This window comes from Phyllostomus hastatus, unplaced genomic scaffold (assembly GCF_019186645.2).
Source record: "Phyllostomus hastatus isolate PE091 unplaced genomic scaffold, TTU_PhHast_1.1 phas_contig_254, whole genome shotgun sequence".
NCBI classification, from domain to species: domain Eukaryota; kingdom Metazoa; phylum Chordata; class Mammalia; order Chiroptera; family Phyllostomidae; genus Phyllostomus; species Phyllostomus hastatus.
The window spans coordinates 19,545,535-19,571,555 of NW_025333810.1; the positions used below are offsets into that span (position 1 = coordinate 19,545,535).

At 43.5% G+C, this 26,021-nt stretch overlaps 1 protein-coding gene across 6 annotated transcripts in view; it reads left to right on the top strand.

Moving 5' to 3' along the window:
* Positions 1 to 26,021, top strand: part of GRAMD2B (GRAM domain containing 2B) — a 122,642-nt gene that overhangs the window by 80,522 nt on the left and 16,099 nt on the right. For all 6 annotated transcript variants that reach the window (XM_045838021.1, XM_045838022.1, XM_045838023.1 and 3 more), the window contains 4 exons: positions 14,090 to 14,209; positions 17,231 to 17,342; positions 21,769 to 21,835; positions 22,728 to 22,831. In XM_045838021.1, the coding sequence (XP_045693977.1) occupies positions 14,090 to 14,209; positions 17,231 to 17,342; positions 21,769 to 21,835; positions 22,728 to 22,831 (403 nt within the window). The remainder of the gene's footprint in view (positions 1 to 14,089; positions 14,210 to 17,230; positions 17,343 to 21,768; positions 21,836 to 22,727; positions 22,832 to 26,021) is intronic.

A 26,021-nucleotide genomic window follows, 5' to 3' on the forward strand; every position in this document is an offset into this window, starting at 1 on the left:
CATAGAGATGGAAGGGGCTGAGATGGGAAAAGGAAGTGTCACCTTTACTAGCTCAAGTCAGGTAGGGCAGAGCCGTGGTCCCAGCAGAGACACTGAGGACCCTAGCTAAGCCAACAGAACCAGGAGAGAACAGGACGGGGCATAACTGGAAAACATCAAGGACGTAAAATCCACAGGTCTTGGTGTCTGCCTCAGTTTGGTGGGAGACAGTCTCAGTGTGAGAGGAAGGGAGGTTCCAGCCACTCAGGGTTGTGTGGTCCCTCAACATTCTCATTTTAGTTTGCTTATTCGTGAAATATGCATAACACCTGTCTCACACACTTGCCTCATAAAGTTGGCATGAGGGCTGGTATGGTATCGTGGTGTGGGTGGGAATGTTCTTTGAGAACAGCAATATAAAGAAAAGTCATCTGGAAATTTCAGTAGGAAAGAGTGACAAGGAAGAGGCAGAGGACAGGTGTTTTCCAAAGGAATATATTTTCGGCACAGGTAGAAAAAACTGCATGTTTGCTGTGGGAGAAATTAAGGACAGGAAGTAAGGATGTTAGACGTCTCTTCAACAACAGTGAGGAGTTGTTAGTTCTACAATTATTCTATAATTTTGGTGCCTATAATAACATAAATATTATGATATATGATATATTATTTATCATGTGTGCTATATTATGATATAAATATTGAATAATTCCATATCATTGACAATAATATGTACAAAACACAGGGTTAGATTCCAGGGAAAAACATATACAGGTAAGAGAGAGTTAATGGGTTTATTAGGTGACATTAACACTTCCAACCTTACAACTTCAAGTAACTAAAAATGTCTTCTTTTATTTATTGCCATAGGATAGATAGCATGAACTATTCTTTCCTTAAGTGTATCAAGGTTGGGAGTGTTTGGGGTAAGCCAAAGCCTTTTATAGGAAACTTTTCTCTTACATGTAGGTAACCTATTTTTAAAAAGCGACAGTACCTTTCTTCTCTAGAAGTTGAGTCCCATTAATTTTTCATTAGAAGGGAATCTGAGTTTTAATAACACAGAGCACTTAAGCAAAGAGAATGTTCACATTAATGACATCCATGCATCCCACGCCCACTTTGATCACTGTGGGTGGGTGATGTGGCTGGGGTGGGAGGCTGACTCCTGGGAAATTCCTGTGCGGCACAGCCCGGGCAGCATCCTGAGCCATCCTCAGGCACGTGCAGTTCTCAACACGGGAGACTGAGGAAGTAGCACTGCCCAGTTTGAGTAGGGAGAACAAAGGAAAGACGGGTTTCTGGAGCATTCTCTGGGACTCATCTAGACTGTTGTGGTAACTTTTCACTCTGCTGCAATGCTCACAAACCTTGGTCTTTTAGGCTTTTGATCCCCCCTCCTCCCCTGCACGGAACAGAGAGTTTAGGAGATGAAGGTTGTAAGAGGAAAGACAGCACTTTAGTCATCCGATATGACAGGCAGGAAGGCAGGAGGCAGCTCACACCTCCATGCTCTAGGTCCAAAAGCCCCCTCCACCAGCTGAGGGCCAGAGTAGCTCAGCTCGTCTCCATGGAGACTGGGGTTCTCAAAACAAAAGCAAACATTTCTCTCTTCTCAAGTCAGCTTCTAATGGCCCTGGGTTTTTTAATTGTTGGGGTTTTTTTAAAGCCTTAAATGTTACTGCGCTATTAATAGGTAAAATATTCCCTTCTGGATAACTACATGTATTTCTGGCATGATACATTTCCTCTCTCTCTAAATAAAAGTTATCATAGGTATGGTAACAAGAGAAATGAAATTTATTTCAAGAGGAGTTTGTGTTAACATGAAGGAGTGTTCTGCCCAGGAAGTCTGCTAGTGGTGTCTCTCTGTGGGCTGCCTCTGTCTCCTCCCTTTCCCTTTCTCACTTACCATCTGTCCCTCACGCCTTCTCTTTCCCAGGCAAGTGCCCCTCAGCTGGGTTTCTCTGACATTACTTTCTTCCAGTACCCATCTATCAGAAGGTAGGAAATAGACAATAATTTTTTCAGGAGTCTCATTTTTATAAAGCTATGCCTCATCTCAAGAAACCATGGCAGGACCCTGTTTTTCTCTCATAAACTTTCTTTTTTAAGATTTTATTTATTTACTTTTAGAGAGAGGGGAAGGAAGTGAGAAAGAAAGTGAGAGAAACATCAGTATGTGAGAGATATATCAATTGGTTGCCTCTCACATGCCCTCCACTGGGGACCTGACCCACAACCCAGGCATGTGCCTAGACCGGGAATCAAACTGGTGACCTTTCAGTTTTCAGGCCTGCACTCAATCCACTGAGCCACACCAGCCAGTTGCTCTCTCATAAATTTGAAACAACTCTGCTCAGCCACACTCTTACCCCACTATCTTATAATTATGCTCACCTCTCAGGTTCTTATACTACAAACACCTTTCTTTTTTTTTTTTGGCAATTCCTGATTTATATGTTACTTCTTCTTTCCTTTCTCCTTTTTTAGACACAGAATCTTCTTATTACTTTTGCCTGAAGTCCTCGTCCTCCCAATGTTGTGTGATCGTGGTCCTCTTCCCTTAAAATGGAACTCCAACGTGATACTCTCTGTGATGGACCCCCACTTAGTACTGAATAATCCACATGGAGGCATCAACATGTTTTGTTCTGGGTTTAATGGGGTTGCTGTAACAGTGGCTTTTGTTTTTCCTTTGTGCTTAATCTCTTCATTTCATCTGTAAATCTTTTGAGAACAGGGATGGTCCATAGTATCCAACTGGCTATTTATCCTGGGTATAGGATCTCTTTAGTATAGAGGTGCTTAAAAATAGACCAGATTTCCATTTGAAATTTTTACTTGTGGCCTTACCCAAAGCTAGGTAAAAGGACTTCTTAGCCCGGGTGAGTGTGGCCCAGTTGGTTGGAGCGTGGTCCCATAACCGAAAGGTTGTAGGTTCAGTTCCCTGTCTGGGTGCATCTTGGAGGCAACCATTTGAAGCTTCTCTCTTGCATGGGTGTTTCTCTTTCTCCCCTCCTCTCTTACTAAAAGCAATGAAAAACTATCCTTGGGTGAGGATGAGAGAAGAAGAGAGAGGGAGAGAGAGAGAGGGACAGAGAGGGAAAGAACTTCTTAATTGTTCTTTAATTTTAGAGTTCCTGCTCTGGATAATAGGCACAGTTGTGAATTTGAGCAGTTGCAAGTTCAGTTTATATTAACATCCTTGCTTCATTATGTCATTCAGAATTGTCTTTAATTCCAAATGGTTGTTTTGATTTATCACAATGTGTATGCTTTTTCTATATTACCTCCCAATTGCTCTCCATAATCTAGGTTTTAATTATAGTTATTTCTAAAGTACCTGAGGTACTTTTCGATCTTCTTTGATATTTGTGATGTTGAAGTATGTGCCATGATAGCTGAAGAATTTAATGTTATACTTTACCTAAATATTTCTTCCTGGATTTTATACCCTATTCCTTTGCATTCCAATCTTTCTGTTTTGGTAAGTTTTTCATTGTACATTTAAAATCCTCCCCAAACACATCCTTCAGGCCAAAAGCTTTAATTAATAGGTATCCTCAAATACATGTTAGCTATATGAAAAGTAGCTTACTTTGACATTCAGCAATTGCTGGTTTTGAAGCTGTTTTGAAGAACAGCTTCAAAGATGGAGTGAAGATAGAAATATAAAAAAGAATATTTGAAGTCCCTGCCCCTAAGCAAATTATATTCTGGTTTAAAGGATACACACACATACATATATACATTTAGAAATTTTGCTAGCACTGAGCAATAAAACATAAATAATGTTTACTTGCTGAGGCTGTAAATAAAAAGAAACCACATCAGAGCATCAAGCTACCTTTTCTGGGAGTTGGAAAAGTCACTTACTGCCTCCTTGATGCATTTTCTTGTCATTTTCTTTTGTTGTTTTCTAATGATGCTTGGCCTCAAAATACCACTGCTGAGAATTTTTTTTAGTGTGATTATTACTTTGCTTACAGTTGTTTCTTCCAACAATGGAGATGGTGCAGTCGAGTTTCTGTATGATTTCAAACTATTGCTCACCTAACTAATGACCGTGTGAAAACTGAGTGTGCGCATGTGGTGATACAGTGAAAAGGATGGAGGAGAGGCGGCCACGTTCCCTCCTCTCCCCACTTCAGCACGACCCTCTTCCCAAAGAACTCGTAAACCTTGGGAAGGAGTTCACTACATAGCTTTTGAGACAAAATTCAAGCCCAAGCCCTGTATCAAATGCTGTGTTGTTCTGCACTGCAGATGTACTCAAAGTTGTCTGCTCAACAAGTGTTAATAGCACAATTTCTTATATCCAGACATTGGGGCCAATATCCGTTCCAATATCAGAGCTGGACATGACCTGACGGGGAACAGTGGGTAGTTGTGGGTAGTTGTGAAGGATCAGAAAGGATAACCCCAGCCAGAAGAACCAAGGGCCAGCAAAGAGAGGATGGAGCATGATGTGAGTGAGGCAGTGGCGAGAAGACCAACGTGGCTGGGATGCAGAATTCCTTTTGAAAAGTAGAGGGAGAATGCAAAAGTCCAGAGTGCCGAGGCTCATCATCTCCAGATGCCTTAAAGTGATGCTCAGTAGATAGAAAGCCATTGTTGGTTCTGCACCAGTGGCATGGCATAAGGGAGGCGGTGTCTCAGGAAGATGAATCGGGCATTGATGTACAGAAGACTTGGAGAGGGAGACCCTGGAGGTCACTGCTGTGTTTCCAGAGGGCGGAGGGAAATGTCTGCAGCTGTTCTCTACTGTTGACTTCATCTGAAACCGGTGACAAAAGGCCTTGTGGATGTGTGTTTTAAAATGTAAGCCCGTGTGAGTTGGGTTTCTAACCTCTCAGAATCAAAATCCTGACACTTAAACACTTTGCGGGGTTGAGCAGCCTTAGGCTTTGAAAGATACACAGTGATTTAGGAAAACAGAATTGGAGTAGATATAAAATAAAGGTGGGAATGAATCGCGTGATTGTTCATGGAGAAATGACTTGTCCATTTTCATGAGTACAGAAGGAAGCTCTGTGAGATCAGGTGAAAGGTGTGTTGGGGCCGCTTCGGTAGCCTGCGATGAGCCCTTCTTCCAGCCCTGGTATCGCAGCTGAGTGTTAGGTATTGCTCTCTGCCCTGGCCTTGTTCTTGGGCCTCAGCAGAAATAGTATCCAACTGGCAGACCCCTTCCTCTGCAAAATCAGATATTCTTTTGTTGTCCTTTTGGGCTGTTTTGGTTTTAGATACAGTTTACCGCCTGCTAACAAGATACTAAGTATAATGTACTAAAACTAGATTCGCAAAGTCCCTCCCACCAAACTACATTTCCTGTTGTGTTCCCTGCAACTGTTCGTGGCAAGGCTATCTTCTACATCCCCCCAGACAAATAGCCTGGGGTTATCTTGCATGTCCTTCTCCACTGCGTGCTCTCTATACACCTTCTCGTGCTATCTCTGGATCATCTCTCCAATGCAGTCTCCACTTCTTGCCACCAAACTTGTCCCCTCCCCCAGTCTGCCCCCAGCCTCCACTCCCCTCCCCACACCATTCTTGTACACTGATTCAAATACAGTCCTCCAGAAGCACACATCTCATCAGGCCCTTCTCACCCCCTGAGCCATATATGGGAAAAGGTGGGCACTTAATATCCCATTGTTTCATTCTTTCTATTTAAAAGTCTTCAATCAATCCTTACTGTGAACCAAATGAAGTCTAAAAGTAGCCCTGTCTCTTTAGGAATCAAACTTCACGACAACCTGATTTCTGCTGCTTTCTGCTCCCTGTACTCCAGATAGAGCCAGAGTGCTAGATTTCCTTGTGCATGTGTGACCCTTCTGCATTTCCTGTATTTCTCGTGGCCTTTCAGAGTCTCCGCAAGTCTGGATTGTATGCACCCAGCTCGAATGTCAACCCTTCCACAGTAAGCTTCGCACAAGTGCAATGTTGCCTTAGGTAAAGAGATGACACAGATGACTGCAATGTGATAATGGAGGGTTTGGATTTTTCCGTCCAAAGGAACTGTTTTCTTTTTATTATTTCATAGGACAAATAGAAATACAATTCTCACTTCCAGTTTCAGATGAGATGTATTTCAGTAGAAATACAGTTATACTATTTGTCTAAGCGAGAAAAGACTTATTGACCCACCCCCACACAAGTTCATGCTCATCTCCTCCCCAGAACTTCCCTGTTTCTGCTCTTTACAATTACAAGAGATTTCTGAACTCCCAAGGCACCTTATGGCAGATATCCCTTACATCCTGTATTATGCTTTATTGATGTGATAAACAGAAATTCCCAATAAAGGCTAAGTCCCTTGAGAGCACAGCATCTGGCATAATCTACACATAGTAGGACCTCCAACATTCAAGGAAAGTAAATCCGCCTGTTTTTATGATCTACTTTGTATTGTACATCTTCTCTGAGGATATTAATAAATGCCTTTAAAGGCATGTTTATCAAAATCACACAGTACATTGAAATTTATAATGAACTCAATCCCCTTTCCCATTCTCCATCTGCCTCCCAGTAGCCTCTTTTAAAATTATACCTGATTTTAGGTGTAGTGGTGACTTTATTAGCTATAAAAATGTGTGCATCCTGCTCCTTTTTTCTTACCAATTGTAAACCTTGTCTCCCAACTTCCTGTTTTGATGGAACGGAAGAGTCAACTCACATTAAGTGCCCGCCTCCCTCTTCCCACTCCCAATTTTAAATAGGCACATCACTCTGTGTAGTTCCTATTTCCATACATTTATCTCTTTGACAAATACATCAACCTAAATCTCTTGCTAAATCAATTTGGCTCCACACTTTTTAAGATAAGAAATTAGGAACCTCCTTTTGCTCTTTTATGGCTCATATTTTTTCTTTAATAATACCTCCTCTTTTTTTCAGTTTAGAACTTCTGTTCATTTGATATGAAAATGCCTGGCTTAAACATGTCTTCTTGTCCCCCTCACTTTTTCTCCTTTTATATTTCTGTAATTTGATGCTATCTTTCAGCCCTTTGATTAAATATATAGGCCTGATCGAGAAGGTAGCATTTGAGTTAAAAAGGCGAGGAGGGAGTGAGCCATGTGACTGTGTGACAGAGGGTAGAGCGTCCAGGCAGCGGGACAGCAGTGGGAGCGTGAAAGGACGGGAGAGCAGAGAGATCAGAATGGGTGGACGGGGCAGGTCACGGAGTGCCTTGTAGGCTCTTAAGGATTTGGACTCAGAGTTGAAGAGTTAAAGATGGTTTCCTTTTCCACAACATTGTGATGTTTTATGGGTCCTATGTTCTTTCTCTGAAGATGTTTATTATAAGGTTTGGGGTTTTTTCTTGTATTGAGCTTTCTTCTGTTCTCTGAAGTCAATTTTCTAAGAATTTTACTCTTATTGGTTTATCTTGATCTTTTCTGTAAGACTTCAGATTTTCTTCAAATATCTGGCATTGCTTTGTTGTCATTTCATATTTAAGAGTGAGGGGCTAGGGGAAAAATGAATGAGGGACTAGGGTAGCCTTGGAGGAACATGGGTAGGGAGTTGGCACTTTGCCTAGAGACTAATTTATTTAAAATGGAAGGATGAGAAGAGATTTATTCTGGGCCCCACTTTCTATACCAGATACCCTGGTTTTCTGCACCTGAGTTGTTCAATTTTTAATTGACATTCTTTCCCACAGGGGCTAAGTACCTGACTGCCATTCAGTTCTCAGGTTGGGGTTTGGGGGCCAGAGTGGGTGGGGGAGTCAAAGATTTCTCCCATGTTTCATCCACTCCCTCCTCCTGCAGCGCCTCATTGAGCTCTGACAAACAGACCACTCTTCCCTTCCGTTGGTGCCCATGTTCTCAACTATGGCTTCCTCTGCTCTGCTGCAAGAATTAAATTGTACTTTGCTTTCTACTTTCCGTTTTCCAGACATTTGGGGAAATCACTTTCCTGTTGACGGTTTCCCTCCAATGTTGTCTCAGGATTATTACTTCTTTTATAAATAGGTTCTGAACAGGACTCCGAAAGGAGGGGTGAACAGCTGGGCTCCTGTTCCCCATCTTAAAACAGAACCCTGTCATGTTTCACTATAGGTTTTGCTGAAACCGAAGAATGCTGTTTCTGGCATTCCTTCTTTTTCTGCTAGTAATGTCATTAATATTTTAACATTATACTGACCCCTGCCTTTGGCTTAACTTTTCTAAATGTTTAAGATTATTTATTTAAAAAATGAAGTCTAGAATATTGCTAAGAATTAGTGAGGCAGTTATGATAAGAATTGTTTTCCCTAAATGTTTTAATCAACAACCTACTTAGAAAAATGGGCAAAATGTACATACAAACAGCTTAATTCACAAAACAGAACACTTTTAAAAATCTTACATATATGAAAATAGTACACTCAACCTTACTCATAAGAGAAATGTAAATATCAAAACTATAATGGGATTTTTTTATTTTATTTATTTTTTAGAGAGAGGGTAAGGAAGAGAGAAAGAGAGGGAGAGAAACATTGATGTGGTAAAGAAACATTGATAGGTTACCTCTCACCCACCACCCCCAGCTGGCCGGCCCCACCAGGCATGTGCCCTGACCGGGAATTGAACCAGTGAGTTGACCTCTCAGTTCATAGGCCGGCATTCAACCCACTGAGCCACACCAGCCAGGGCAGGATTTTTTTTTTTTAAGTTTAACACCTCGTTAGTGAGAATATGTAATCACTGCTGTATATTGTAGGCGTGGGTCACACTCTGTACTGAGGGCAATTTAGCAGTAACTATAAAACTTTTAAATTATGTACATTTTGACACAGTCCCATTACCAGGAAGTTATCCTATGGAAATAGTCACACACATAATAAACATACATGAACATTTATTGCAGTGTTGTTTATATTTGTAACAAGACTGAAATCCACCTAAATGCCCATCAGTAAACAACTGGTTAGATTATAATTCCCCCATTGCAGTGACCTCTATGCAGTCATTAAGGAGAATGAGGAAACTGTGGTGATAAGGAAAGAGCACCAAGACACAGTAAGTTAAAAAAAAAAAAAACAGCCCGGTGTAGAATAGCAAGCTATTATTTGTGCTTAAAAAAACACACACACACTCATGCCCACAGACTCTCCCCGGAAGGACACTCAGGAGTTGGGGCAATAGTAGGTACCCCGTGGAACAGGGATGGAGGGAGATTTGTTTTTTCATTTCTAACTTTTGAATTGTGGACTTGTGCTTCTAGTACCTCTTTAGAAATAAATGTGTAAATAGATAAAGAAGTAAAATTTAAAGTTTCTACACAAATGTATATCAGAATTGTAAATGAAGGGCTCTCCGTCCTAACTTACAAACATTGAGTTTGGGAGATTCTGAGTGCAATCCACTGTTAGAGAGGCTGAGGGCCTTGGGGAGGTCCCCGTCTCCATCACAACCCCTGCACCTTCTGCTTCCTTATTTTCAGTTCATGTGATTGATGTCTCTGGACTATGGCTGCTGCCCAGCCATCCCCGGAGCCTTCCTCTGTCCCTGTAGCCCGTCTCTGCTTCCCAAGTGTTGCCGCCCTGGCCTGCCAGCCATGGAGCCACTAAGCAGGCAGCACGCCAAAAACAAGGTCTGTGCGGCCCAGGTCTGGGAGAGTCCACGTGCAGCCAGTATTCAGTACAGGGTCTCGGCAATGCTGGACTTGCATAGACCTGGCCCGAATCACGACAGTCCCTTGGGAGGACTTTATCCTACGGAGGCGCTCTGCTGGGACATTTGCTCTCTCCGAGTCCCTTCTAAACCTCTGTTGGTCCAGACTGTGCTTTTAGGAAATGGTGGTCAGGGATTTTTAAAGAATGATAATGGACATAAAATTACCCTCCCCCTTACTATTATAAGGGAGTTTAGTGACATTTTGTTAGCTTAGACCAATTTACCTTGAAGGTAGACTCACACACAGGTGTTTGCCACTGTAATTAGAAAGGAAGACAGCTTCCTGATGGGAACCACAGTGAGGTGCTTGTTTTGGTTTCCCTGCGATGCAGCTTCATCATCATTGCGCCCAGTAGCTACTTACTTTGACTTGCGTGAGGTGAAGCCTGAGTACAACACGTTCTCAGCAGGAGGGACAGGCCCGGGACACTGATGTGGCTGATGTGACAGTAGAACCATAAACTCACAGAGTCTCTCTCCAGGAGGAATGATGGTTGACCCCATGTAAGAATTCTAATTCTGAATATTTGTGAAACCCAATTCAGGTGGTCATCAGACTAATGAGGCCTGGGAATTGACAAATAGTGAGCTATTGATAGGGACTGTCTACCTGTTTTTTATTTGTAGATTGTGTAACAGGGTATGTCAGTGTCTCAGTAACACAAGCACTTGCTACCTGGTAATAAAGCTGCTGTCCCCTCGTAGGTGAAGTCGGGCCTGGCCAGCATAAGCCTGGCTCTCTGTCTCACTGCTCTGAAATTGCTGCTGAAAAGCTTTCAGGGCCCACAACTGATGCTTAAATTGGGATGGAGGTGGGAGAAGAAATAACCTGCCATGGCCAGGTGAAGGTCGGTCCTGTGATTCCAGCATCGGCTGCTGCTTCTATAGCTGCTTATAATCACCCCTTACTCATCTCTCTCACTGGCCCAGCCCTGAGGACCCTGCCCTGCCAGCAGGGCTTCTTCCCATAAACATCTGATGAAAGAGGAGAACAACCAAAGTGTCCTTTAGGAGAGAAGTGGATAAAGAAGATGTGGTGCATATACATTGTGGAATACTACTCAGCCACAAGAAAAGATGAAATACTGCCATTTGTGACAGCATAGATGGACCTTGAGAATATTATGCTAAGCAAAATAAGTCAGTCAGGAAAAGCTAAGAACCATATGATTTCACTCATGTGGGATGTAAAACTGAAGCTCCTGGACACAGACAAATAGCAGCATGGTGGTCAGCAGAGGGAAGGGGTAGGGGGTAGTAGAGTGTGAAGGGGGCAATTAAATGGTGAAGGAAGATGACTTGACTTTGGGTGGTGAGCACACAGTGCAATAAACAGATCATGTATCAGAGTGTACACCTGAAACCCATGACCCTAGGAACCAATGCCACCCCAGTAAATTGAATTTAAATTTTTTAAAAATTTATCCTAAAGAAAGAAAAGATAACTGATTTTTTGTTGCTGTTTTGTGTTGTTTTGTTTTACTTTGTTTTGTTGACTCTTAGTCAGTGTCCCTGAAAGGGCCTTGCTTCTCCGTTGTCAGCTTCGCTGACAGTCACGAGCATTGCATTTCCCCTCCGCGTTCTGCTCACTCAAACCCCAGAGTCTCTGCTGTTTGGCTTCTGTGTAGTTTAAGTCTGCTGCTGACAAGACCTGAGAGGTAGCGTGCTTGCGGAACAGTCTCTCCTGTGGTAGGAATTAACTTGCTTGAGTTTCCATAGCATTTTCAAGTTAGCGTCAACAGAAATCTAAAATTGAGTTGGTCCATAGATGGATTTCACTTACTCTTTGAGACGCTACAGAATTAATCCCACATCGATCAACACATATAAACGACCACTGTGGGCAAACTGCTGAGCTGAGTGCAGTGGAGCGGGGAGGGGACAGACGTTCCCTACTTTTAAGAGATTTGGTCTAGTAGTTGGATAAGTAAGCTATTTGCGAGGAAAAAAGGTAACAGAACAGGGATGCATTAATTGGGGCCTGGTGAGTTATAAACCCAGCAGCAGCAGAGCAGAGACTACTGGGTTGGAAGATGTTGGAGCTTGTAACTCCCTCCCCCTCCCCCAAGATCTTCAAGGACAGAACCAGTGCTGGAGGCCAAGTGCAAGTTTAAAGAAAAGTAAGATTGAGACTATGTAAAAAGAAACCGTATTAACTTGAGCAGACCTGTATGTTCTGTCATTAAAAGGCACTGCTTGTGGGTGGGTTGATAAAGAGGTGTGCACTATACCTTCTCAGTGCCAACCTGAGGGCCCTGAATCAGGACCACCACACGTGGTGAAGCACTTAGTGCCCTGCATTGCACAGAAGTGCCTGACCGTCAAGGGGCAAGGAGAGGCTGAAATCCGCCGAGCTGTGCTTCCTTGCACCTTGTTTCTGGGCTCTTTCTGGCCAGAGCAAGAGGCGCCTTATCTCTGCCAGGCCGTGTATCTGGGTGGGGCTACATCCAAGCAGGAGCACCTCTTTACGAGTGTTTCCTGATGGGGGCGGCTCTTTCAAAGCATATGGAGGCGCTGTACAGGACAGTGATGGCTCTGCCTCTAAGTCCTAATCTGCCCCTGCCTAAAATGCAGTAAAGGGTTGAATGACCGCTGAGATGGATTAGTGACATTCTGCACACACTTAGTCTTCCTACTTCAAGAGGGACTCTCGTGTGGTTTTCTGCTTGATGCTTTGGAAGAACAGCAGTGACTTGGGGGATGGGGAGAAAAGGCAGAGATAGGTTTGAAGGCTCCTTAACAGTTCTAAAATTCTTTGAGTCCACAAATTAGTCATGATGCTAAATTTAAATAAAATTCTCTCTTTCAAACCAAAGCTGTGTTTTCCTGTGTTCAAGGCTTTCCGTGTACCTTTTGTCACATAATGCAGCTCAGCTATGGACTGAGCCCTTTTGCCATACATAAGTTGTCTAACTACTTTGAAAAGAACTGAAGAAGTGGAGGGTTGGACTTTGTCCTTAAATACTTACCTATTTAGGAAAAGAGAAGTGTTAACTACAAAATGAGGGCATCAGCCATTTGTAGTGATTTTTAAGGGCTACCTTGTGAGAGATATGTGGTCTTGATTTTGACACCACAATGGAATTTTCATGTGCTATAAAAAGTGGTAATTCAGCAACCACAAAGCTTAAACTAACCAATCACATTTCCTGCTTGCATGTTCATTTGCAGGTAAAGATACCAAAGGAGTGGTAAGTTAGGATTAAAATGAACTAGACTGTCATAGCAATGCTATTGAATAGGTCTTCCCCGATGCTCAGTCACAATGGGGTTCTCATATTCTCAGGAGTATTATCTCTGAGTTCTTTGCTGTGCAGGCTGACACCAAGAGGGTCTGATCCATGTATAACACCTGTCTTCTCCCTTCCCTCATCCCTTCCTCTCCTCCCCACATTGGAAATGGTTTCCTCTGTTCCTGAGGTTGAGGAGATGCTCTTGTGTCCACCACACTGGTCATCCATCATGGAAGTCACTGAACCTCCATCCATAGTGGTTCAGCATGCAGGCCCTCTTAAAGGCCTTTCCTTTCTATTTCCTTTTTACCAAGGTCAAATCTAGTTTTCAAAAAAAGCCTGTTGATTATGATTATAAATCACCATTGTCCTAGATCCTGTTGTCAGTATGTAAATCAACAAGATCCCCACCTCATGCTGGAGCTCTTGCACTGAAGAGCTAATACGGGGGCTTTTATAGGTGGTTGGGAGGCTGCAGGGATGGATTCACAGGGAGAGAGGGAGACAGAGGGAGAAAGGGAGAAAGGGGGAGAGAGAGAGAGAGAGAGAGAGAGAGAGAGAGAGAGAGCGAGAGAGCATACACACGTGTACACAAAGGCCTATCAGTTGGGTGGACTTGAATCTGAATACCAGCTCAGTCAGATGCTAGTTCTGCAGTAAATATCTGAGAGCCTCAGATTCCACACCTATAAAGTGGGGTAATAATCCTAGCCAGCCTGGGTGGCTGTGCAGATAGATGAAAGACTGAAACTTGCATAAAGAGGTGCCAGCTTAAAAGAACAACAACCCTGAGTAGGACCTATAGAACTACAACAAAAGGTGGTATGTGGCACAGGACAAGTGCAAACAAAGGGCAGTGGGGGTTCCCAGCAGGAAGGCCCACACCTGGCTGAAGGCACGTGATGGAGTGTGTGCAGGGCCCTCCCAGCCTCCAGGTGCTCTGCACTGCAGCAGCCAGGCAGAGCAGAGCAGGCCCACAGGAGCAGACCTGGGAGGCAGCAGGTCCCCACAAAGTCAGATGTTTACCGGCTGAAGCCAGCTGAGAGGGGTTAGAATGGAGATTCAGAAAGGGCACAGCTGCCCAAGTTGACCTCAGCCTTCTCGTGGGGATTGAAGCTCATTCCATTCTCCAGAAAGCGAGGTGACTTCACCATCTTGTCCGTCCACCCCCCTCTGGATGTCTAAGGTGAAGCGTTTTTCTCTCTTCTCCAGCTCAGAGGCTGAGAATGGTATGGAGGAGAAAAAGAAGGCCTGCAGGTCGCCAACGGCCCAGTCTCCCACCCTGTCCAGCGAGGCCGAGTCCCCAGACCAGAAGAGACTCATCTGCCTGCGGTGAGTCCTCACACTGATTGTGTTCCTTTTGCTCTTTTTGGGAGGAGGGGTCGCTGGGAGGAGGAGCTGGTGTTTCTAGTGTTATGGTGGTTGTTAAAAGAGTAAGTGAGAATTGTCTATAGGCAAATAACACCCCTGAGAAGGAAATGAGGTGTTTTCCCTTGAAATCCCAGCACTGGCGCTTGCCTTCCTTGTTTGTCTCTTCCTAGAAGCACCTTTTTGTCCTCCCAGCCCCAGCCTTCTGCCCAATGTCTGCCCTTTTCTTCGAGCACTGACTTTGCTCTCTGATAAAGCTGGGGTGGTCCTCACTCCAGATTAGATTTATACAGCACCTGCGAAGGCTGCCCAGGTTGTTTATGAGGCCCACCCAGGGTGACAGCTTAGCCCCTGGGTGTGCACACCTGCTGTCTCACTTTCCTGGCAACCACGAAAAAGAGCGGAGGGGAACCCCACCTGGGATCCCCAGGCTGGGTGATCATGGGCGGGAGGCATTTCCTGGGGCAGGTGCGGGTTTGGCTGTGGTGCTGTGGGGGTAGGGGCAGGCAGTTTTGAGATGAGGAGCTGTGGACCCCATCACTCAGAGGCACCAATTGTGTGCTTTCCTTCACACGGACAGAAGAACTAGGAACTTAAGAATGGCTTTTTAGCCCTGAAAAAAGAATGGTTAAACCAGTGGTCAGGTGCGAATAATGCAGCCACTGATCTGTAGGAGTTGGGGAGTGATGGCTCTCCTTCCTGTCGTTAAAATTGGCAGACTGCTACCTACTGCGTCTTTTGGCCTCTGCTAAAGGATGATTAAATATCTCCTGCTTTCCCTCCCCTCCCGGCCACCCAGCCCACACCCTCTCTCTACATCTATACTTCATGCAGGACCAAGTGTAAGTCTTCCCTCTTCCCCCAGATTTCTCTGTCACTCCCAGTTATCTCTCCATCCTTGCTGCACGCCTCAATCTAATTTCTTCCTTTAATCGTGTTTTCTATAGCTGTTTCCTGTCACAGCATCTGTCACTTGGCAGACAAGTCCCTCCGTGACAGCACAAAGCCTGTCGTTTCTTGTGTCTTTCACTGCTATTGACTGGTTACAGCATGAACTTGTAAAATCCTGTTGGTTTTACTCCAACTTCTCCAGGCTTTAGATGAGACTAACACACTCGTTATTGGGGCATGCTTGTTAAACTTCACAGGGCATATGCTCTACATAGTTGCAAAGATCCCAGCACTTGGTTTAAGGCTCTGCCCTCAGTGTCTAGAAATGCTTAATACGTGGTCCTGCTCATAGTCACTTGTGGGAAGTGAGAATAACATGGTTGAGAAGCCCCAAAGAAATCAGTTCTATGTAAATATGCACCCCTCCCCACACCACCAGAGACCAGCGCTATGGAGACAGGCCCCTTCTGCTGTTCCTCTTGAAGTTATTAGGCCACAGCTGCCCTGCTTGTCACATTTGCTGTCCATAGTTCTGCAAAGGGTCTGATCATTGTCTTGACAATTCCATTAATAATAATTTGAATTGGTAGAGTTGATAAATCCAAATGAGTGGATAGTATAATAGGTAATTTGACAATTGAAAAAATTATTTTATTTTCAAGTACAATACAAATGTTTACTCATTTTTTTTAAAGTACTCCCTAGAATTCTAAAGAAATTTCTATCTGTGAACAGGCTCAGTGGCCAGACCTGAATCCAAATCACTGTGCTTTGAGTTGCTGAGAGGCATTTCACCTGTGTGTGAGCATCACAGATTCAGACTGAGCCCGGAAGGGGCCTAGGGCCTCATGTAGTCTGACTTTCCACAGCCGAGAACACCAGAGCCTGATGTCTCTCTAACTTGAGTCATTTCTGTCCCTCTGTCACACCCATATGCCACTCGGATTGCCTAAGATTCTTCTTAAATCGGCTTTGAACTGAATTTTTTAACTGTACCTCATTCTAAGGAATCATATTGTGAAATCATGGATTTCACATGCCATTTTTCCCCAATAAACAAAAAATCTACATAATCATGTCATAAAACTTGTTCATAAATAGACCCCTAAAAATCATACATGCATTCCACTTTGACATGACTGGGTTGAAGATACGTGCAGATCCCCAAGGCTACTAACATGGAGACCCTTTACTAGAATAGAATCACCTTAGAAGGCAATCCTGGACTTGCCTCTTATCCTGATTTCATTTCAGCTATTTTCCCACTCTGGGATGTTTTGTCTCTTTTCCTTACACCTAAATGCTGCTCATCCCATGAGGCCCCAGGTGTGAAGCCCACAGTGTCCCATTGGTCTCCCCTGTCCTCCTGTCAGACCAGTTGTCTCATACCCCCTCCTGCTGCCCATGATATGTTTTGTTTTGGTGCTAAATCATGTACTGCTCTTCTAAGAAGTCTTTTGTCTTTATTTTCTTTTTTATTGAGGTATTATTGACATATAACATTATATTAGTTTCAGGTATACCATATGATTCAATACTTGTATACCTTGCAAAATGCTCACCACAATAAGTCTAGTTAACATCTGTCCCACGCATAGTTACAATTTTTTTTCATGTGCTGAGAACTTAAAAAGATGTATGCTATGTGCACAGGTTCTTGTGTGTCCCAAAGCATTCAACACAATGCCCCATTTAATTAATACTTGTTAAATATTAATAGATTCCTGAAATACAAAAAAAATTTTTGATTGAGCTATAGCTGCAATTTTGTTTGATAGTCTGCCTACTATACTCTTTATAGTGATTGAAATACTTTTGAGATTATATCATTATTTTCACCACTAGGTTGTATTTTTCTCTTCCACAAATTACCATCTCTTCAGTGTGAGATTCCCCACTGCTGATGTCACCCTGGTTCTACAACGTTCGCTCTGTAAACCCCCTTAGTGGTAGGAGTGACTATTGATATCCGGAAGAGAAAAGCCAAGTCAGGTTTTCTCGTGAGGCAGCATAATAATTGAGATTCATTGCAATAAAATTAATGAATAGTGTAAAAAATTCATTCTATAGACTTCCTGGATTTTCTTCCCTCAGGACAAAATCCAGTTTTGATGGTGCCTCTTTAGCAAGTGATAAGAGTGACTGTAAAACAGAAAGCAAGAATGACTCTAAGGCAGAAAGGAAAAAGTCTTCATCTTCCAGCCAGGTAAGCAGAGAATGAGTTGTGTGTTGTCTCGGAGGGTGAAAGAAGCATACAGCCAATGGGAAGAAAGAACCCAAGTATGCAGCTTTCTGCTGGTTGGGACTAACATGGGCTAGATTTTAGAGACTCTTAAAAAAAGGATAGGCTGCAGATGCTGCAGCTGATTTTTCTTCACTGGCGTTTCAATACGTATTGGGTGGGCAGTGAGTTCCACGCTGTGGAATAACTGACAGGGCCCACAGGCATTCCACAGCAGGGACGAGCACCAACCGAGTGCTTGGCCGTTCACTGGTCAAGACCACAAGTATGTGACGTCCTTGCATTAAAATGAAGGAGTCTGATAAAGCACTTGTGTGAACAGAAGGCCACCCAATGGCACATAGGAGGAACACCTATGAACAGGGTCAGGATTCTCCCCCAGTAATAGTTTTGGGTAAGTGTTGAAGCCCAGTTCTCTGCCACAGAGTGTGACGTACTCTCTGGACCAGCAGCCGGGTTTTTGATACTTCATTTCTAAGCACTTGAATATGTGTCTCCTAAGAACTATTACAAAACAGAACTTCCAGCCAAGATGGAGGCAAAGGAAAACATACTTTACTTCCTTGCACAACCATAAGGATCACAACTAACCTCAAAACAAAACAAAACAAAACAAAACAGAACTGCCAGAAAATCGAACTGTATGGAAGTCCAACAACCAAGGATTTAAAGAAGCCATATGTATCCGGATGGATAGGAGGGGCAGAGACGGGGAGCCTGGGAGGAGAGGACACGGTGTGGTGGTGACGAGGTGGCCAGCGGAACAGGTGGTCCCACGTTCACATGTGGCAGATAAAAACCAGGAGGGACACCTGGGGAGTAAGGAATCCCAGCCTCAGACCAGACCACGAGCCCAGGGTTCTAGCTCCAAGAAATAAAGCCTCCTAACTTCTGGCTGTAAAAACCAGTGGGGTTTGAGGCAGTGGAAGAAACTGCTAGTCTCTCAGGAGAGCCTGTTTAAAGGACCCACTCTGGGATTTCAGTACCGGGGCAGCAGCTAGAAGGACACCAGTCACATGTGGGAAGTGGGGGAAGTGACTGGAAATGGGGCAGGAACCAAACAAACAGCATTGTTCCCTCTCTGACCCCTCCACCACATACAGTGCCACAAAGTGGTGAAGTGGGCTGCTCTGCCCTGGCAAAGACCTAAGGCTCTGCCCCTTACAACATAACAGGTGCTCCAAGACATGGAGTCAAAGTAGCTCTACGTAATACACAGAAACAAGCACAGGGAGGCTACCAAAATGACGAGACAAAAGAAACATGGCCCAATTGAAACAACAGTTCAAAACTCCAGAATAAGAACTAAGTGAAATGGAGATAGCTAACCTGTCAGATGCAGAGTTCAAAACACTGGTGATCAGGATACTCAGAGAACTCAGTAAGTACAGCAGATGCATAAGGGAAGAAATGAAGGCTGCACTAAGTGAAATAAAGAAAAATCCACAGGGAACCAACAGTGAAGGGAAGGAAGCTGGGGTTCAAATCAACAGTTTGGAACATAAGAAAGAAATAAACAGTCAACCAGTAGAGAATGAAGAAATGGGAATTCAAAAAAAAATGAGGGGAGAACAAGAAGACTCTGGAATATCTCCAAAAGTGCCAACATACGAATCATTGGGGTTCCAGAAGGAGAACAGGAAGAGCAAGAAATTGAAAACTTATTTGAAAAAACAATGAAGGGAAACTTCCCTAATTTGGTAAAGGAAATAGACATACAAGTCCAGGAAGCACAGAGTCGCACACAAGTTGTACCCAAACAGGGACACACCAAGATACATCATAACTAAAATGCCAAAGGTTAAAGATAAAGAGAGAATCTTAAAAGCAGCAAGAGAAAAACAGATAGTTACCAATAAGGGAGTTCCCACAAGACTGTCAGCTGACTTCTCAAAAGAAACTTTGCAGGCAAGAAGTATTCAAAGTCATGAAAAGCAAGGACCTACAACCAAGATTACTCTATCCAACAAAACTCATTTAGAACTGAAGGGTGGATAGTAAAGCTAAAGGAGTTCATTATCATCAAGCCCTTATTTAAAGGGATTTACTTAAGAAAAAAGGTGATCAAAACTATGAACAGTAAAATGACAACAAACAACTATCAACAACTGAATCTAAAAAACAAAAACTACAACTTAGCAACAACTAGAACAGGAAGAGAATCACAGAAATGGACATCACATGGAGGATTATCAGTGGGGAGGGGGAGTGGGAGAATGGAGGAAAAGGTACAGGGAATAAGAAGCACAATTGATAGGCATGAAATAGGGGGATGTTAAGAATAGTATAAGTTCTGAATTTCTTTCCAAAAACCTAATTAAATAACTGATCTGTTAAAAAAAACTATTACAATGCACTGTTGACACACCCAAGAAATTTAACTAAATAGTAAATATAAAAAAATATATTAATATAAAATCCATTTTCAAATTTCCACAATTATCCCAGCAGTGAATATCCTTTATAAGGATTTTTTGTTTTTCCCTCTCTAAAATCTGATCAGGAGCCAGGTACTACATTTATCACATTGCTTTTTATTTCAATCAATCTAGTACCTTTTAAAAAAAAAATCCTCACTTGAGGATATGTTTATTCATTTTAGAGAGGGAAGGAGAGAAGAAAGGAGGGAGGGGTGGAGGGGCTGTAGAGTAGGGGGAGACAGAGAGAGGAGAGAGAGAGAGAAAAACATTGATGTGAGAAAGAAACACTGATTGGTTGCCTCCCGTACACACCCTGACCAGAAATCGAACCTGTGACCTTTTGGTTCACAAGATGATGCTCCAGCCCACTGAGTCACTGAGCCAGGGCCCCATTACCTTTTCATTTTTTGTTAGCCTCTTATTACAATGACATCTTTGAAGAGTCCATGGCCCAGGATATTTTTAAATCAAATGTGCAACCAGTGTTCACTGTAGCCACTAAAAACAGAATGTTGGTAAAACCCCCATAGAACACCTGCCTTTAATCAAGGTGACTCCTTGGATGCAAAATGTATTCCCAGGAAGCAGCATAAAGTAACCTACTTTATATGAGGTGTTTATCTATAAGACAGCTAACTCCTGGGGGTCAATCTGTCATCAGCATGACCTGCCTGAAGCTCTTCTCTTTTTTTAAGTATATTTTATTGATTGTGCTATTACAGTTGTCCCATTTTTTTTCTTCCCCTTATTCCCCACTGCCCTGCACTCCCACTCCCTCCAGTATTCCCCCCTGTTTAGTTGACGTCCATGGGTTGTACATACAAGTTCTTTGGCTTTTCCATTTCCTACACTGTTCTTAACCACCCCCTGGCTATTTTGTGCCTACAATTTTGTGGAGCTCTTCTTTACAGAGATACTAAGGCCGATTTTGCCATTGAGACCACACCTAGTTTGAACAGTGAAACATCAAGGACCTAAATGTAGTATCTCTCTATTTTCCTCACGAGACTTTTTCACCAAAAGCACCTGTAGGCAGAGTGGTCCTATGGAAGGAGGAGGTCCTATGGAAGGAGGAGCTCCACCTCTGAGTAACTGTAGCTCCAGTTACTCAGTATCTCTGAGGCTCAATGTCCTGACCCACCCAATGGGGATGTCAGCCTCCAGGTTATTGTGCAGTGGTTTGTGAAAACACCTAGCAAAGCGGAAAGTGCAGTCTGTACATTGTCACAGTTGTGGGAGTGGCTGCCCTGAAAATAAGTGCTTTCCAGCATTTCAGCCTCTTGGGCCTTCCACCCTCATTGAGAGAAATCCTCCTTGTCTTGACAGTCATCTCCCCTGGCATGCAGGAATGCCTCCACAGCAACAACACTGTTAGTGACAATGGCAGGGAGTAGGTCCTTTAGCTGTGTTATCCCATGGACGTCTGTGGCATCCCATGGAGGCAGGTGCTGTTTTTGCCTTGGAAAGAGAAGAGGAAACTGAGGCTCAGAGCAGTTGAGTGACAAGGCCAGAATCACATGCCAAAGAAGAGGCCAAGACTTAAACTTGGGCTAACATGACTGCGAAGTTTTTAACCACTGCCCCCTTCTCAGAGTACTCACTGGTACAGCGCCCTGGGGTCTTTGCCTCCCCTGGTGAGTTTCCTGAGAGGTTCTTCTCATTTCTCATTCAGGGCATCTTTCTCTAGTGTGTTGGCAGAAGGCTGGCCACCAGCTGCACCGTGATTGTAGCTGTCAGTCCAACCAGCAGGTCACTAGTGCCGCTGGAAAAGGAAGCCTTTGTGCCCTGCCTCCCACTGTTTGTCACAGGAGGGTTGTTTGTGTTGGAGACTGTGAGATCAGAGATGGAATTCCTGAAGATACACAGTAAGGGAGGGAAAATGTGTTGTGTGATTTAAATGGAAGTTGAAATGTGTGAGGTTTCGCAGAAACATTAAGAGCCGTGACATCTCTGTTTTGTTCTCACTACAGTACAAGGCAAATATGCACTTTCACAAGTTGTTTCTTGACGTCCCAACCGAGGAACCACTGAGGCAAAGTGAGTTCTGACCTGTTTGACTTTTTAAGCTACATATTTGAAGAGGTGCTAATTGATTTTGTGGGAGAAAGAGGGCGTGGCCTGGGGACAGATTCACCAAGGGGTGTTGGTTTCTGAAACTCAGGCTGCAATAACCATGCCAGCTGCACGCAGTGCTCCCCGAGTACCTTGAGAGACAAGAAAGAATAGAAAACTGAATCTCTCCACATGGTATGAAATCAATCCGAGATGATTGCGTACTTACTGCTGAAACACATTGTGTTCGGATTGTCCTGAGATTCAGGATGGAAAGAAACACAGGTTGGGTGGAGAGCCATGTGTTGGTACCAGTGTTGTGCAGAGCTCGGTGGTCACATCCGAACGCCGGGCCCAGCACGCCCATTAAGCACCTGCTCTCCTCGTGGTTCACCAGGGTTCCATTCCAGCCTCTCCCAGTATACGCGTCAGGGCCAGATGCTGGACTCCAGCCGTGATCTCCAAACAGGGAGGTGTGGGTCCGGCGCTCCTCCTGCAATCAGACCATCTATAATACTCCAAAGGGGGTCATTAGCGACAACCCCAGGGGAGAAGGGGCAGGAGCGCTGACATTAGCACAGGGTGCCACGCCTTCCTGCATAAGGGAGGTTTTGGAAGACCATTCTTGAACTCTCGTTTGTAATGATCGACTTGCCTTTCCATGTTTAATTTCATACTAAAATGTGTAAGGCTTTGAATGAAAAAAATTCTCGTCTCCGTACTTTTATTCCACTACAGATGGTTGAAAAAGAGGTGATAGATCTTTTGCATATGTGAGTGTGTTGTCTTTGCCCATGCCGGAGTCACAGCAGATACACAGAATGCTCATTTTACCTGTGCATTCTAAACGCTGTTATCCCTGTGTATGTTTTCTCAGGTTTTACCTGTGCTCTACAGAAAGAGATACTATACCAAGGGAAGCTCTTTGTGTCAGAAAACTGGATCTGTTTTCATTCCAAGGTCTTTGGAAAAGACACTAAGGTTTGTATAATTTGTTTACAAAGAAAGCTAACCTTTGTACTTTACTATATTTGCAATATTGTTTTAAGTGTAGCAATATTTGTAAATATCTGTGTTGTTACCATACCCTTACACAAAGTTTCCTTTTCGGTCGTTCCAAACAGTGCCGGGTCCAACTGCCTCAGGCCGCCAACACCGCTCTCTCCCCGCACAGTCCCGCCCCACACCCTCCCCACCTCCCAGGGGTCTCCAGAGAATGTTCAAAGTTATTCACACGAAACGTGTCCCACAATCAGTCTCAAGGAGGTACATTAAACCTAAAACAATTTTTTTAAGAAATACTTAGATCATATTGTACTCATGCCAGTTAACTATTGCACATGTCTTGAAAAACAGCCTCTAAATGAGCTGCTTACTGGAGCTCACTCTCTGTGCCATCACCAGCACAAAAAGAGCAGGAACTGGAGCACTGAAGACCCAGTCTGACCAAGGTGTACACCCACAGTCCCCAGGAAATGCAGATGGACACCTTTCCGTTCTCATTAAATGCAGGTCTGGGGAGAGCAGAGGCCCATGGCACACTGAGCCATTAAGGAGAGTAGCCTGAGGGAACTGGCAGTTGTCCCAAGGCACCGCCTTCTGAAACAAGGACCTTGGGCCTGTGGCATCAGAAGGGAAAGATAATTCCATCCCACTGACATTCTTTCCCTTTGAGCTGTGCTGTCACATTCAGGTCACCAGAATAAGGAGTCAGAGAGACACCTCCTTGGGTTCGCGTGACCTCAGTGAGTTTTCAAGCATTGTGACTTATGATTATGAATAAGCAGCTTTTATATTCATGAAGTAGCTGAATAAAAATTCTTTTTAAGTGGGAGGTATGTTTTATTTAAGTACTCTCCCTAAAGCCACTGGCAGTCCCATAGACAAAGACCACGTAACAAATAAAATGGGAGAGTCAGTATTTTGCTGCTGTGGAGTAAGCAGACTGGCACCCTCGTTTTAGGTCAAGCGTGTTATGTTTATATTGCTCCTTTACTATGTAGAGTTGTTTAGATGAAGATTTTGATGCACAGTGCTAGCTGAATCAGTATAAGACAAGGTAATAAGCAATAGTCCACCATATTTCTAGATTTCTGGCTTCTAAGAACTTGTTCCTGAAGTGGGGGAGGAGATTGGGAAGTACTGAGCTCCAGTTCAATGTGGTAAAGATAATTCTCAGGAATTCGGAGAGACCCAGCACCTTTGACTGAAGCAGCAGGTATGAAGACATTAGTGAGCAAAGCATTAGCCTTATTTAGGAATAGGGAGATTCACAAAGCCAGTATGTGCAGTTTCAAGCTAATATGAATCTGCCAGTGGTTTCAAAATCCTACTTCTACCTAAGAGAGAACTGACCCCCAACAAAGGTAAAAGGAGTGACCCTGATTTTTTAAAGATTTGGCACACTGTGATTGCTTTTGCATGTGTTCTAGGAGAAAAGAGATTGAAAATTGGTAGGGGTAGGGACCTAGACCATGAGGTCCCTACCTCATTTCCTCCCCTGGAAGGATGATGTCAAGGAGATGGGGGTTCAGCTCTGTGGCAGAATTTCCTCACGGCCCGTAGACCCCAGTTCAACACACGATCCAGTATGAACTAAAGGCAGCCAGACATTTGCTCTAGGAAGGGAAGTTTTCTAAGCACCCTGCCCAGGAAAAACATTAGTCAAGCATAGTCTTAATTTAATTAGGACCTTTTAGCCCACTGGTATTTTCAGATGCTAGTAAAATCAAACATGTGTATCACATTCCATCTAGGCTCCAACTCAAATGTTATTTCTAGTTTATTTCTCAGATGTTATCTGAATGTCATTTTATCCTCATGAAGCAGTTGACTGAAAGCTCTTTCTTAAAGGTGTCCCCTGCCTTAGATTGTGGGGGGGAAACCCAAGCTTTTAGCCTCGCAACACTGTGTGTGTGTTGCTGTTCAGAAACAGAGTTAGACTCATTTTTGTATCATCACCTGTGTGAACAGAGCTTAATTTCTTCTTTCCGGAGTTACCGCGTAACTGGAGGGGCAGCAGCACAGTTCTGGCTCATAAACCTAAGTGTGAATGCAGATGTTCAACAGGAAAAGCGTTTTTTTCTTCCTTTAAGCTGGCAGTACTCACATAAGGCCCTCCTCTTCCCCACTGACCTTGCTCATTTCTTTCAGAACATAAAAAGCATTTTTACAAAATACATATTCAAGTGAGTGGATGTACCTGTAGAGAGATTCAGGTCATTTCTATTTACCATGGGTGTGTGTGACTCTGTTGTCAGGGATCAGAGTGATGTGACCATTTTTTTAAACCTAACCTGATTGAAGTCATGTAACATAAAAGTATCAGGAACATTGACTAGTCTTTGTGGTATCTGATAACGCACTGTAGGAAAAAGAACTACATATGGCACCTGATTTGTTCAGATTCTGTCTTTGTAACTTACCGTATTTATGACCTTGAGCAAGTCATACGCCACTGTAAACATCTCTTATCTCTTGGAATATCTGCTTTACCGGAATGTCATAACTAAATGACATCCTCGTCTGGTAAATTGTCATCCTTTATTGTTTGAGCCGGAAAAGAACCTAGAGTTCTTTTATTTCGCCCATCCTCTTTCCATGAGGCAAATGAGGAAATGAACGACACTTTCTTTGGATACTAGGCATTTTCCGTATATTTCCTCATATAATCCAAAGAAAATGCTGAGAAGGAGAAAAGACTGTCCGCATTTTCCAAATCAGGAAACTGAGACCCAGAAAGGATGACTCATGAGGTTGGGAGGTCATATAGATAATAACAGAACTGAGCTGAGAATTCAAGTCCCAGACTGTCTGTTCAGTCATGGTTCTGTTACACCAGTGCTTTTCAACGTTTTTTCTACCTACATGTGCCTAAGGACGGAGAGTGGGGTATGGGAGATTAGCCCAAAGGGGATGACCACCAGCACTTAACTTCTTTAGAGCCTTGGGCTTATCTTTAGAATGAATGTGAATGAGATAAAGGTTTCCCAGGAAGCCCTGCAGTAGAACTAAGCATCCAGATTTGTCCCCTGGCATTGACACCAGTTGGAGGAGCTGGGTGATGCACCCCTGCCCCTCTTTAAGATGGACTTTTCCTATGGATCCTGGAGAACCTGCTGCTGATTTTGACTTCTTTGTTATTGTTTTCATTTCATTTTGTTTTGTTTTT